Below are 14,978 nucleotides of genomic sequence, written 5' to 3'. Positions count from 1 at the left end.
GAATAAGCGAATAAGATCAACGTAATAAGTGATTATCTGAGATTAAATATAAATGATTTTAATGTCGGGTGTAGATCACAGTAGTTCAAGAAAACAAGTAAATAGATCAGTTGAATTAAATAGTTTTAGGCAATGAACTAGACAACACGAACAACAATTTTTCTAACAAAGCGAATTAAATCTTAAAATAAGGTTATGAATGAAAAGTGTTTTGTTAAGAGAAAATAAATGAATGTGTGCCTATAATACTGATATTTATGGAGGTTAATCACATGCGAAGACAAGGACTTCGATCACTCCCTAATAATACTCTGCCTTATTAAACATAAGGATAGATAAATATCTCATGAAACTTTGATTCAGAGTTTCAATACCATCCACAATCCGGCTTTACAGCTAAAGCATATGACTATATACACTTAGAGTCATTCATACACATTGAACAAAATGTTCAGACTGATTGTCAAGGCAAATCGAGAATATTAGAAACGAGGTAATACAAGTGTTTTGTAACAATTTGTAGTGATTTACTTTTCCGGAATATTTTTATCAACACTACTTTTTGTACGTCAACTGAATGAAACATGCCGAAATCACATGTGTATACTGAATATATATATATATATATATATATGTTATGTGAGTGCGCGCGCCCTGTTAGTATATGAACGTGCTGATCCCCGCCAATCAGAGAGGAGCGGATTATCGATCAGAGCAATGATACATAAAATCGTACGAACAGTCTTCATTACTTGTCAGTCCTGCTTTCTGCCTAGCCTACCAGTTAAGTCCAGAACACCAATAACAGCCACGGCAATATGAGTCATTATTCACAAACATACTGGGTTTATTTACCAACCAAACAGACCACATCGACCATAAAATAGCAAATAACATTTGTACAATAATTGGCGACATGTGGTTGTGAATTAAGGAGAAGGAAATCAATAATAATAGTTCAAAGGTCAAAATAAAGCTAATGATAAGAGGAACACGAATATGAATAGTTTAGTTACGTAACAATTATACAATGGGAAATAGACATATTACATTGGTCCATAAATAGTCTTCAAGAGTTGCCAATCACAATTCTCTTTGGGATACAACAATATATATATATGTCCACAGAGAGAGGGATCAATTTCACTATTTCTTATCTACCAACTGAGTTCATCAGCTCACCGTTTTCGTGTTTTGTCATATTTACTACTTGCGAATATATAGTAGTTTAAAAATAACAGACCAATTCTCTGTTAGACAACATTCTCTACACCTTCTCGACAAAATGATCTGCATGTCGACTCATTTGAGGATGTCGAGAAGCAGAGTGGAGACGCGTTATTCCATTTACACTCTAGAGTTCGAGGTGAATTGTGAGCCATCGTTGGTCACTGAGTAGAGTTTCTCCAGGGTCTAGCAAGTTTGGTCTATTGTTGTGGTTCTCATTTCTGATGGTTTTCAGTAGCTTATATGGGGAAGATGAATAATTACAACATATGAACGAATAATATTCTTTCAATAATTTCTCATCACATTCTAAAATTATAAATCCAAATTATTAATTTGCCACATTTAAGGCAGAGTACATCATTTAACAAAACTGTTACATGTGAATTAAGGATTGTTTGCCATGTCAAATCAAATCGTTATTGTTTCGGTGACTAATACACAAAACCCCTTCTGATTATAATACCAAGTGTTAACTTGAATCAGTTTATTAGTGAAATGATATGGTGAGATAAATGATGATCAGAATAAATATAGTTGACATGGGGTGATTGAGAACAATGGAATTACAAAAGAGAAATTACGTAATATGTAGGATAATATGTATTAGGTCAGATATAGTAAATAGGGATGGATGCCGAATAAATTTATCTAAAAAGTTAGCAAATGTAGTAATAATAATAATAAAAATGACAGTGGTAAGATGTGTAGATAAGATAAGTTGAGGATATAAAAATGAGCATTAATCAAATTACGTCACCATATTAAAAAATTGACTATTAACAAGTTGACCCTGAAGGAGCGGCTGAACATATTTCTTTTGAATGTAAAACTATTGCCTTCCGATACGAATAGCGATTGCCTCAGCCACCTGCAGGATTCTCAGTCTGATGAAATTAGATAGACTGGTGTTAACACGATCTATTATTGTTAAACACTGCTCCATTTTGGCTGTATCTCCCGTCTGAATTGATTAGGTTAAAATGGAATTGTTAACTGTTTCAACTACACCTTTGCTTAACCACACTGGGAGGTGCTCACGAGCCCGAATATACAAATTCCTAGAACATTTGCCTATATAATGTGCTACACAGGAGCAGTTGAATTGATAGATACAGAAAGAAGTGGCTATTCTAGGCAATTTATCTTTCGAATTTGGAGTGATCATTGGACGTGTGGAAAACAATAGTTGTAGCTTACCTGCATTAAAAGTTCTTTGGATTGATCTGCTTAACTTCAGTCTTAGCATTTCACTAGGTGCATCACCTCTGAATTGTAAGCATATATGCAACGGCATTTTTATTCACAGTTCGGCGTTATAGAGCGCGATCAGAATTTCTGAATGAGCTACGTACTGTGGTTGTGCTATGAGAGATTCTCATTTTCATAGGGATCAGAAGCCGTATATTATATTTGTATGTTGGAGAAATGGCCGTGAAACACCTAGTGGTTCCTCATAGCCGATTAGACAAACGAGGCCATTTGATTAGTGTTACTATATTTTTTATAAAGGACTTCATTGAACACTCAATGTACGGCCTACATCTTTCGCAAGTTAATTGAAGGTTACTGGACTGCTGTTCGTGAGAATGTCCATCACAGGCCAACCTTCCTGGTAAGCAATATGCTATTCATATTGTAAACTTAGATGATTACACCAAATTAAAAGCTCACATCATGTTGCTTCTTGGACTTTGTGATTACCAATCAGATGACGCTAATTGTCTTCTGAAATTCTTCTTCACAACTGTTGATCAAATGAATTTGTCCACTCGCTTTTTGCACAGCCGTCAAGTGAAACTGCTGATGGAAGTGCTTTGAACTTTTGACCATGCGAAGCAATGTTTCATATGTTTTGTGCTTACGATGCATCACCACACGTCCATGGAGTTTATTGTCCCATTGTTGTTTTTACATTATTTCCATTGTTATTCTTGCCTTTTCATAACCCCCATCTCTTGTCTAGTTGACCTTTTATTTTTATGTATAAATCTTCTTCACAAGTATATTACATATGATCAGATTGCTCAAAATGTGTTGCGTTAAAATATATCTGTTGGGATGATCCTGAAAATTTCTCGAAATAGACATGACAAGCTCAGGAAACATTAAGGAGTATTTTATCCAGTGTTTTACTAGACGTTTTGATAGAAATATTGCGAAAATGAAAAGTCACATGTAGAGGTCCTGATCAGCTGATTACTTCACTGCTACTATGTTAAGTAACATTCTGGGATTCTCAGGAAAACCCAAGGACTTCTAAAATACTATAAAAACCCTATATTTTCTGTACATAAATGAACCTATGGAGTAAAGTGGTTCTCGTATATTTTGCGCCTTTTCTCTCATGTTTAAGTGTAGTTCTAGCTTGGGGGTTACAAGAATAGCTTATGGCACGAATATAGCGTTCAATCAACAAGACATCAGTGGCGACGGGAAAAACTACAATAATTAAGGCTTATCAATATCACATAGTGATGATAATCTTCATCTTCTTATTACACCATCGGAATTTATCGAGGAGACTAAGTGCTTCAAAATAATCCAATAGAAATTTATTATTGAATTAATAAGATCACTAAGTTTTAAAAACATTGTGTTTGTGTATGTTACGAGTATATTGAGAATGGATATGAAGATGGATTAATCACAATAACTTTCGTTTTTGTTGCTCAGTGAACTAGTGTAGTGAATGAGAACACCAGTAGGGACAACCGAATGTATTCGAACATAAAATCACAGAATCTCTTAGTAAACTCTGAGAACCATACAGTAAACGCTTCATTTGTGAAATATCAATGAATTGTGTCAGACTTGATTGTTCTCGTTCTCTTTTCTTCGATTTTCTTAACCTTCAGCCACCAGGCATTTCACTTTCAAATCATGATATATACTACTTATATCTGTCGACATCAGTAACACACTATATAGTATGGAGGTATTAGTCAACTTATTGACACTCTTCATACAAGTATACTAAAATTTATTGATGCTCTAAAAAAGAGATGGAGTTTCAATGGACTTAAAACCAAATAGTCTGTTTCAGTAACTCAACAAATCAACTTAAATAGATAGTATAAGGAAATAACAGTACATATCAAACTGATTGCAGATGATTAAGAAACCAGATTGACAGTAGACTATCTAAATAGAATTACACTTCCCTTTTTAATTTTAAAAGAAAGTCGAGTTTCGAGGATTTAAAACTTATTGAATGTAAAATTCAACAACCATAATTAAATAACTATTCTAGATATCTTCAGTGAATACCTTTTATTATAACACTTGACTATAAAACGCAAAGTATTTACCCAGTTGGAATCACAAGTCGATCTAAGCTAGACCACCACTGAAAACCCAAAAGCAATGGACATTCATTTCATTCTGGTATTTGACTCGTCAACAGTATAAATTCACAATCCCGTACACGAGAATTGATTCCAGGACCTTCAGTACATGTTCGAAGCTTAATTCCTACACCACTAAACCGGAATCCAACATTGTTATTGTCTAACTTCAATTCATCCATCATCTTGTACAACTCTTTATCCATTGCTTGTTATGGTTAACTGTCTTCTATACAACACCGACCACACTGAACTGATCACGGTTTCTCATTAGAACTCCAGGGGTATTAGCATCAAATAAATATATAAGAAAACAAAACAATATTAGATCTATTGTACAATTCAACACGTTCTTTCTTCACATTATGTATACAAACTAGAATACAAATACTTAACTAAATGAATCAGTTACTATTTCAATGATCATCATGTTATGTTTCGTTTTATTGACCACATTCAATTAAGAAAATATCCAGACAAACGTATCCTAACAATCATATCTCTTTAGTTAAATGCTAGAAATTCAAATAGAAGCAGACCTTTTGAATCTATTTAATGAACTACCAATAATTCGAAGTGGGCGAAGAAAAAGAACCCAGAAGAAAACAGGAGACAAACTACCAAATCACATAACAATAATGAGCATGAAAAGAAGAGAGAAAAACTTGATGGAGAGCTATTTCATCATTCAATTCAGTGATGATAATTTATTCTTTTTCTCTCGCTCGCTCTCTCTCGCTAGCTGTCTATGTGGTTGTACTTCCATAAAAAGGATCATCTAAGAGGAATTAGGAATTAGTAGTTTGTGAATTTACATGGTAAATGAAAATAAAAAAGAGAAAGAAAAAAGTTGATCAATGTAAATGCGTTCACTTTAGAAGTAAATTTTTGAAAAGGGGTAAATTTTGTTTCCATGGAAATGCTTTTTCTCTTTGGATGATATCATACTAGTTGCCAAATGACTGTGCGTGTGTGTATGTTTGGAAGGGGTGGATTATTTTTTTCATTCATTCTGTCCCATATCTTCATCATCCTTTATATTGTCAATTTCTAGTTCTGGTACACGATGACCCAAAATATCTTTTAATGTGAATTCTTTGCCAAGTTCTTTAATTTTAGGATTTGTATAAAATTCATCATTTTGGATAGTAATACTGTCTTCTTGTTCTCCTTCTTCTTCTCCTCTTTCTTCATTTTCCATATCTATATTATAGAGTGATTGTTCAAGTTGAATATCACCACCATCATTATTATCATTATCATCGTAGTATTCATGGTACTCGTTATCATCCTTTTTCAATTTCCTAATCTCATTGAAATTATCATCATTCTCCGAAATTCCACTACCAGATTGAGTAGAACTGCTGTTTGAATCAATGTTGAAATTATTCAGTTTACGATACAATCCAAACTGTAGTGATTAAAAACAGAATGTAAATGAACTAATTAGCATTGATATGCAAAAGAGGACAGTGAGTAGAAGAATTTATGTAGCTAAACAACAGTTTTCAGTAGTTCACTGTTGTCCAGATACAAAAACAATAATTTACTGAATGTGTATCAACCTCGATGTGTAACAAATAATTTAGTTTGTCTTTTGAAGAAAGCTAAATCAGACAACCTATCTGAGTGTCTCCCAGTCTCATCTGAAAAGAATAAGTGAAAAACAATACCTTGTCACACATGATCAACAATGCTCACGTGCTTAATAAATCTCAATCATTTGAAATGATTTAAAGTATACCCTTTCTGTGTCTGAACGTTCATTTGTGCATAAAAGCATTACTTTTTATTAGAACAGAACATGATAAGAATCTAACTTGTAACAATGCTGTTCAGTGATGAACTATTGAAGGCATACATCAAAAGAATGAATTGCAATTGGAAACAATTGGAAAGGATAGCTCAAGACAGAGTTGGTTGTAGGTCTCTGGTTGGCAGTCCTAGCAGTCGATGTCAATAAGATTACCATTAACAATTCTCTTACTAAAAGCTTATCATTCTACAATTTACTCTTTTTCTCTCTGAAAGACAGTGAAGATAGAAAACAAAACGACAAGTTAACTGAACACCAACTTTTGTCACGATTTTCATGTATGGTTTGATCAGTGATAGCCGAAACAGGAGAAATGTTTCATCAAATAGAAGAGAAACTATTATCGGATGGAATTAGATTGACGATGAGTTGTACATAGTTTTGTAGAACTCAATACTCGTTGAAAAACATTTTGTCAGTATATACATGATGTGGGAAGCATTAAAAGAATGATAAAACTACTAAGAACTGATGGAATTCCTTCATGTTGTATTGATTATTTGAATCTTTAAATTGATGTTTAGGAATGCAATTGATCGGAATAATTTTGATGAATGTCGTTATTTCATAAACATTTGTGGACAAAGGCAATCTATTAAGGTTCTCAATATCAATGTGTAGATTCAAACAACCAATACTAAATGAACTCCACGTCACCCCCAATGCACAGGCTAATGGATATCTCAACTCCGTAGCTAAGTGGATAACCTGGTCGCGTTTGAAGCGGACTGTACTGGGTTTGAGTAGATCCATTTGCCCAGTCCTAAATAGGACGAAACCTGCGCCTTAAATTCCACTGCAAATAATTACTCATCTCTGCTTATAGATGATAATGACTACTTACTATTTATAGGGAAAATTAGGAAAACGGTTAAAACAGTAAAAACAAATGAGAAATTAGACATTTCATTTATTGTTTTTCAAAATGAACTTTACGCATTGATTGATTAACTATCAAAATTCTGATATCATTCAATCTCTAATGTCTAGTTCATTTAAAGTATATTGCTTTAACAATGTAGGTAAAATTCGGAAAGTAATCCCCCAGAGCTCTATGTCACCTTAGTCAATGATGTTATAGAATGAGACATTAAAATGTTTCTTTTCCCATTCTGATAACTAACTAAGTAAGGTGTTGCTTGAAAATGACCACCCTTTATGCATCTGACTGAATCTGTTCTATTGTGATGATAACACTGATAAGTACCTCAAAATGAGGCAATCAATCATGTTATTTTACTTACATCTAAACTACGCTGTTGAACCAAACGACATGAAATTCGTTCTGCAGCTGTACGATCTACAACAGACGATCGTGATTCATGATTTTTACTCATATTTGTATCTTCATCTAATTCACCTGGTCTACAAACTCCATTTTCATCACGAATAAAAGCACGTTTCTTTTTTGATTTTTCAGCTTCAATTCGATCATTGTCATCTTCTTCGTCAACTGATTCATTAGTTTGATGTTTTGTATCCAAACTGTTACTTCTCTGAACTGATCAATATATTCATAAAAAGTAATATTTAGTAAATACGATCTAGATAAATAATACTATATCATAGAAATTATGAATATGGTGGGATTTAGTTGGCAAATCCTATTTCTTACAACAATCAACCAATGAAAAAAAGATTTGGTTAGAGTAAGACAATTGACTGCATTGTGCAAAATTACACACTACATATGTAAAATGTGTAAGTCATACGTTGAATACACAATTTGTATAAATTCCTTGAATAGTCTCTTCCAAACTTTATCATTCTTCTCCTTCAGTTGCTAACTTCACTGTTTTCATCTTTCTTCACTTTTTCTTCATTTTCTCTGTTGTCAGTAAGAACGCTACTTCTAATTTCCGATATATACTACTCATATATATACTACTTAAAACTAGCACACAGCATGGAGGTGTTTGCGAAAATTTGAGAAACACCAAATTTTAATTGATGTATGAATTCGTCTATGGCAACTCTATTTTCCCTTTAGAATGATATGCCTTTCATGGAATTCGACTGAGATAGTTCCATCATCAACTGTTCAACATGTACATGAACTGATATTTTGGAAATATCTTTTTTAAACTTCCCTTCTGTACTAGGAGATTTGTTTCATTTTCATTTCCATCATTAAAACTATCTCAGTTAGCTATCAAAAAATTTTATTCTTTATCAACATTATAGTCTGATCATAGATCATTTGTAATGCAGTACACAGATTTCTATAATTTTACAAGTTTCCTGTAAGTGATGGACACCGAAGTTCATCCTGGAACTAAAACTTCATTGGAAAAGTCAGTAGCTATATGGAATTAGTACTTGGTTGGATAACGTGATGACTTTAGGAGTGAACACAATCATTTAAATACTGATTTTGATACATACGTAATAATATCACGTGTAAGAGAAAATGCATATAGTTACAGCAAGAACATATTGAATGTAGTTCACCTAAATCGATACAAAGGATATAAATGTCACACTGAATGAACATTCCAACCAGTCATATTAAACGAAAGTCATACTGAATTGATGAAAGAATATCGATCTAAAATAGTGTTAGCTCTGAACCTTATTATATAGCAGATATATATTAACATTTTTAGGCTCAAGTCACACTTTAAATGTGTGAACATGTGATCTTAGCCAGTTACGCAAATGAAATTAGACGGGAATTGAGTTCAAAAATGAGATCTAATGGTTAAAAGCTAAACGGCTTTTCATTATTCGTAAAACTTCGATATAAAGTATACCATAATGGTGACGCATGAAACCCGTATGAGCAGTCCAAAGTCCCTATCAGTCCTTATTCCTGCCTAGCGCCGCCTGTTAAGTACAGAACATCAATAAAAGCCTCCTCAATATGAATCATGTATTTCAAACATACTGCTTTTATATACAAACCAAACAGACCATATCGTACCATAAAATAGAAAATAACATCTGTAAAAGATTCAACCACATGTGGCTGTGAATGTGTGAGACTGTAATTAATAGACTGGGCTTAACTTAAGAATGGTAAACCGTATAATAATAGTTCATGGGTCAAAATAAAGCTTATAAAAAGAGAAACACGAATAAAAATGATCTAGTTACTTAACAATTATACAATAAAAATATATGTATCGTATTATTCCAGTAATATATTATAACAGTTACCATTCATAATTGTCGTCGGAATATAACATGGAGTTCCACTGAGAAGCTGTGAACAGTTTAGTTTAATCATATCAAGTATGTGGCAGGTATCTACTTTAGATACTGCAAGGCAGTCATGCTAATTGCAGTCATACATCAACATCTTTGGATTTTGGTTCAGTGGTCTAGAAATTAAACGTTTGAGAATGAAACTGAATGTTTTCGGTTTAATTCTCGGGTGTTGTCATGAAATATTTTTTAAATTCTATTAAGATCACTTCTATTCTCTTTCATTTTACAAGCAATGTCGGTAATAGTTTGGAGTTAGATATATTAACCACTGGATGTAAACTCATCGGTTTGACGTTTAAGTGCTCGACATCATGTCTGCAAGTGCTTACTAAGTGTGGCAACTTGAACGGATGCATACATGTGCCTGGTCCTACGTTATGGCTGACTGACTGAGTGAAATTAGTGTACAGTGTTGATCGGTATATTACGAAATGAAATACAATGGATCAGTAGACTAGTTATATTCAAGTCAACATGTCCATCTTGTGTACAGCTAATGACTGTTCCTTCTCTAACATTAAATATTGAAGTTATGAAATTTAAAGACGAAATTGTCTAATAAGACTGTAGATGTAATTAACTTCAATGTTCTGGTTGCCTTGAATAACAATGAAAATTCAAAATCAAACTCTAGGACGTGTCTACGTCAAAGCCTAGAATTATTATCAGAAGTAAAACAGTTGACAATGTCAAAAACTTCACACATACTGAATGTTAAGCTAACCGGAGTAATAATCAGCAGAAATTGGGACTATGCTTCAGAAAACCCAGTTGTGTTTCGTCAAATTAAGACACTTATGACTTATGGAATTTGTCAGTTCGTCAATCAAAGGACGAGTGTAGTACTCAACAGTTTGATCTAATCTTATTTATCACTGTGAAACATGGCCTTCCGTAATACAACATATTCGTGACTTATTAGTATTTGATGTCAGATGCCTTTGAAGTAATGCTTAAGTATTTTGGGATGATTAAGTGAACAATAGTGAGGTCAAAAACAGGTGCTGTGTAAGGTGGTGAATCTGTTAATGAGTTAGTAAATGTCGATCATTTGTGGTTGTTGAAACATGTGTGACCAACTATCTCAATGTGTGAGGTTGTGTTGAATTTGAGTAAACTGGTGCATAGTTGACAGTGGTTGAATCAAGCTGTAGCATCAATTTACAAACTGATTAATAGTTTTCTTTGAGTGACGATTTTCGACATAGTCTATGTGAGAGTTGTCAACTGGATAACGGTAAACATTTGTTCTAGTTGTTTTTTGACATTCTCCAGTGTATTCACTATATGAGCTCCCCCAGATCAGGAGTTTCCAAATTCATGTTTACTTTCATATCTTATCTAAAAATTCCCAGTCTAACGCAGTACGGTATATAACTAGGGTTTCAACTTTGGAATTTCAGATTTCGCCACTAGCGCTTAACTTCCACGGCTTTACATTTCATACCTGAATTAATTGGTTACATAATGACACTATCACCAAATCCCATATGTGAGTAACTACTGAACATTTAACTAAGTTTAATTTTAGAAGTTACGGTTACTGATTAGGACTCTTGTAATCATCTCACGAGATTAATCACTGATGAGTAAGTGATTTTTGTTAGTATGAAGAGTTTCCGGAGTTTTTTTATCATCATGCTGAATGACCTGATGTATTTGTCTAAATTATGCATAATTTTTATTTACAGTTGTCTTGATGTTATTTCCGTCAGAATGAGGGTTTTCGGAAATTGTAGTAATTTAATGGTTAAATTCATAAGTCGATTTAAGCTAGACCACTATGGAAAACCTGTTTTCTGTTCTTATGAATAAATTCATTGAATACGCTTATAACTGAGTGTTGTGTCAGAATTTTCAGGTTTTAACCATGTTTTTATATTGTTTCATATCCGTGTGTCCTTGATTCCACAGCTAACCACCACCTATCTCAACTTATAGTTTCTACATTTGTTTGACATAATTATTAAAGATGACGTTTGTCATAGTTCAAGTGTCAATAGTGTTCAAGCCTTCCGTTTATTCGAAATATACAGAAAAACCAAAATAAAACCGTTCTAAACAAATTAATAACCAAAGTCGGTCAGTGATGCAGTCTAAGAAATTCTACTTTCAGCTTGTTATGATATGTGCTGCGCTATACGGATTTACTTACTTCTCTGAACCTTTCAAGTCTAAAATAGAATAGAACATTCAACCCTGGTTCTACTAATAGCCATTATCCAAATTTAATATACACTATTTTAGTTCGAAACAAAGACAATGTAGATGTCAGTTGTTTATTAGCTCTTCTGAAGAATAAAGCTGAAAAAAGGACAGGTTATCATCCCTACAAAAAAACCATTCAACTAGGGGTGAGGATAAACTCCACTCTTGTTCACAATTTTGACCTTGCAACTGATAGTCTACTAAAACGAAGCGGAAATCATTATTTACACCAACATGTTGATTTTCTTCATCTTACTTTTCATTCTCTACAGTAATATTATTGTAGTGAATAAAACACGGGTTGGGGACAACCGAATGTATTTTAGCATAACATTACAGAATATCTCATTAAAATATGAGAATCATATAGTGAACAGTTAATTTGCAAAATAACAATCAATTGTCTCAGTTTGACTGTTTCTTCTGCAAATATCCGTCCATAGTCTCTGATTATACATTTTCATGCATTTTCGTACCAATTGCGTGCCGTTCCCGTTCTCTCACTTATCGATCTTCTACTGAAATACATTCAATACTTGACCATCACTATATACTACTTATATAGATATCAGTAACCCACACCACGCTATTATCAATCATTAATTCACATACTAATTCATAATCTCTAACTACCACCAAATTTGTCAAATTACATATTCAATTAAAACATACAAATAAAAAACTAGACATCAACAGATAGATTGATAACAATATTTATCACGATTGTATCCTAACAACAACAACGAAAAAAAAAGGAAGATAAAAATTTGATTCCTTATCCCCCTTATTATGATTATGACTATACAGAATGAATATCAATTTTTCCTAAACATTCTCTAATTATTCGATTTTACTGAAGGGAAACAGTGTTAGAATTAAGTTTTAATCATTTGAAATAGTGAATGATCAATTAATTGTAACGAGGTAAACCCAATTTTATTTGTTAATCTGTATGTATATCAAGTTCCCTATTTTTTCATTTCAATATATCAAGTTTTAATAAATAGAAAAAAAGATCATTGGAATTGATAATTATAATAGTGATATTACTGAAATTAGTAATAACAAAAATAATAATATTCATTTTGTATTGTTTATTTGCATCTTCCAATTGATATTTAGGACTACAACTGATCAATCTCTCTTAGTGACATATGTGCAAACTGTGCGTATTGCATCGATATTGCCTTGATTCACAAGCATTATAAGCAAAGATGGATAGTGGATAGCAGTGGAATCCAGGTCGCGCGTCTCTTCCTATTTGAGACTCGTCAGCTGGATGTACCTTCGTCTCATAGTTGATGTTCACACTACGACTCAAACCCAGTATCGTTCGCTCTCAGGACTCTGTAGCTGAGTGGATAGCGCGATGGCGTTTGAAGCGAACGGCACTGGGTTCGAGTCCCAGAGCGAACATCAACTATGAGACGCAGGTACATCCAGCTGATGAGTCCCAAATAAGGCGAAACGTGCGTCCTGGATTCTATTGCTAGCCACTATCCATCTTTATTTATAATGGAACTTTTTGTTACAAATAGTAGACACGTTTACAGTAGTATGTAAACCAGTCAGTAAATGACCAACCTTTTGTCTACATTTACATAGATGGAATATGCGCAAAACATATTTATCTGTCATATACACGAACGTTATGTAACAGCTGTAGTTCAAGATGGGAGATATATTTGAATGACCAGTTCACTAGTTGTGTTGATAATTATAGTTTTCACCATTAAATATAAGAAAAACACTATTGACTCTCAGAAAGAATGTCGACTATATGACTCAAAAACCAGTCGTAAACAATATGGAGTCTTCAATATATGTGTAGTATTTCAAATCACGTCACCATAGAATGAAGTAATTACTAAGAAAAATGCCATTGAATTGTAATAAGAGTATCAATCATAATGGAAAACTAAACATAAGAAATTTAGTTTGAAATTCTTTCAGGAAAAATGTAGTCGAATGGTACATATTATATTATGGAAACGGTTAAACTTGAATGTAACTGTGTTATCGAAACTTATTTCTACTTCTGTAACCTATAATTTTCATTCATAGGTTAGAATTGTCACAGTACTTCAGAAGGGAGGTTTTGTGGAGATTTAGTATTTTCATAGTTGAAAGCGTGAGTCAATCGGAGCTACATCATCATGGAAAACCTAGAAGCACCAGACGGCCGTCTCGTCCTATTGTGAGACTCCTCAACAGTACGCATCCACGACCTCGCCTCGTGAGATTCGAACCCAAGACCAAACAAAAACATTTGTGGCCCATAGGAAAGTAAATATCACTCACTTTAGTCATACACGTTCAATCATATTCAGATTGATAGTCTGACTGACCTCATATCAATCTTGTGCTTCTCACAGTACTCGCTAAAACTTTTGATTTACTCTAGAAAAACTGTATTATTCAATGACTATTCTCTTTAAATAACCGCTATCATTTGATCAGTCTCCCAAGGGATTTCGTAAAGTTTCACAACAAACCCCACTAGCTGATCGTGTATTTACTAAACAAACTACGTATAGAATAATGGCTTGAAAATACTTCAGTAAAACACAGACGTATATCGTAACAAATAAGTTAAAATACACGTGAACAGTGATCCTCCATCTTTCTCCGACAAATCAACAATATAGAACAATTAAATTCGGCATTTACGATATTCATAATATTAGCTTACGTCAGTTAATTGTGGACATATTCTCACGAAAATGTTTCAGTATAAATAGGATAGAAATTGAAATAAAAAAATTTTTAACGTATGTCAAATTACGTTTTCTAGCAATTGAATTCTTGAGTCAATCTAAGCTAGATCAACATTGAGAAACCTAGGAACACTGGACCACCGTTTCGTCTCAGTATGGGTTTCCTCAGCAGCACGCACCCTCAACCCCATATGTGAGGCTCAAACTCAGAGCCTTCGGTTTCATGCGCAAATGCTTAACCTTTAGTCTAGGACGTTTTATCAAAATTTTTTAGGTCTTCAGAACAACCTTAACAGTTATTAGGGAAGAAATATACAATATATATATATATATATATATAAACATTTTGAGTATAATATTCATTACCAGAAAGATAATGTTAATTGAAGGATTGAAGAATATCAAACATATGTCCAATATCCATTGTTTTTTACAGTTTATCATTTGATATCA

At 33.3% G+C, this 14,978-nt stretch overlaps 1 protein-coding gene across 1 annotated transcript in view; it reads right to left on the bottom strand.

Annotated features, from left to right (window-relative positions):
• Positions 1–4,869: 4,869 nt before the first annotated feature.
• The window catches only part of Smp_156850 (hypothetical protein), a gene marked incomplete at its 5' end in the record, with an annotated part of 33,625 nt that continues 23,516 nt past the window's right edge, over positions 4,870–14,978 (bottom strand). Inside the window, 2 exons of the mRNA XM_018797733.1 lie at positions 4,870–5,985; positions 7,635–7,891. Of these exons, the coding sequence (XP_018652745.1) occupies positions 5,578–5,985; positions 7,635–7,891 (665 nt within the window). The 3' untranslated portion in view covers positions 4,870–5,577. The remainder of the gene's footprint in view (positions 5,986–7,634; positions 7,892–14,978) is intronic.

This window comes from Schistosoma mansoni, chromosome 5, assembly GCF_000237925.1.
Source record: "Schistosoma mansoni strain Puerto Rico chromosome 5, complete genome".
Classification (NCBI taxonomy): domain Eukaryota; kingdom Metazoa; phylum Platyhelminthes; class Trematoda; order Strigeidida; family Schistosomatidae; genus Schistosoma; species Schistosoma mansoni.
The sequence above is the reverse complement of the archived record's forward strand: the minus strand, read 5'-3'. Positions and strand labels throughout refer to the sequence as shown.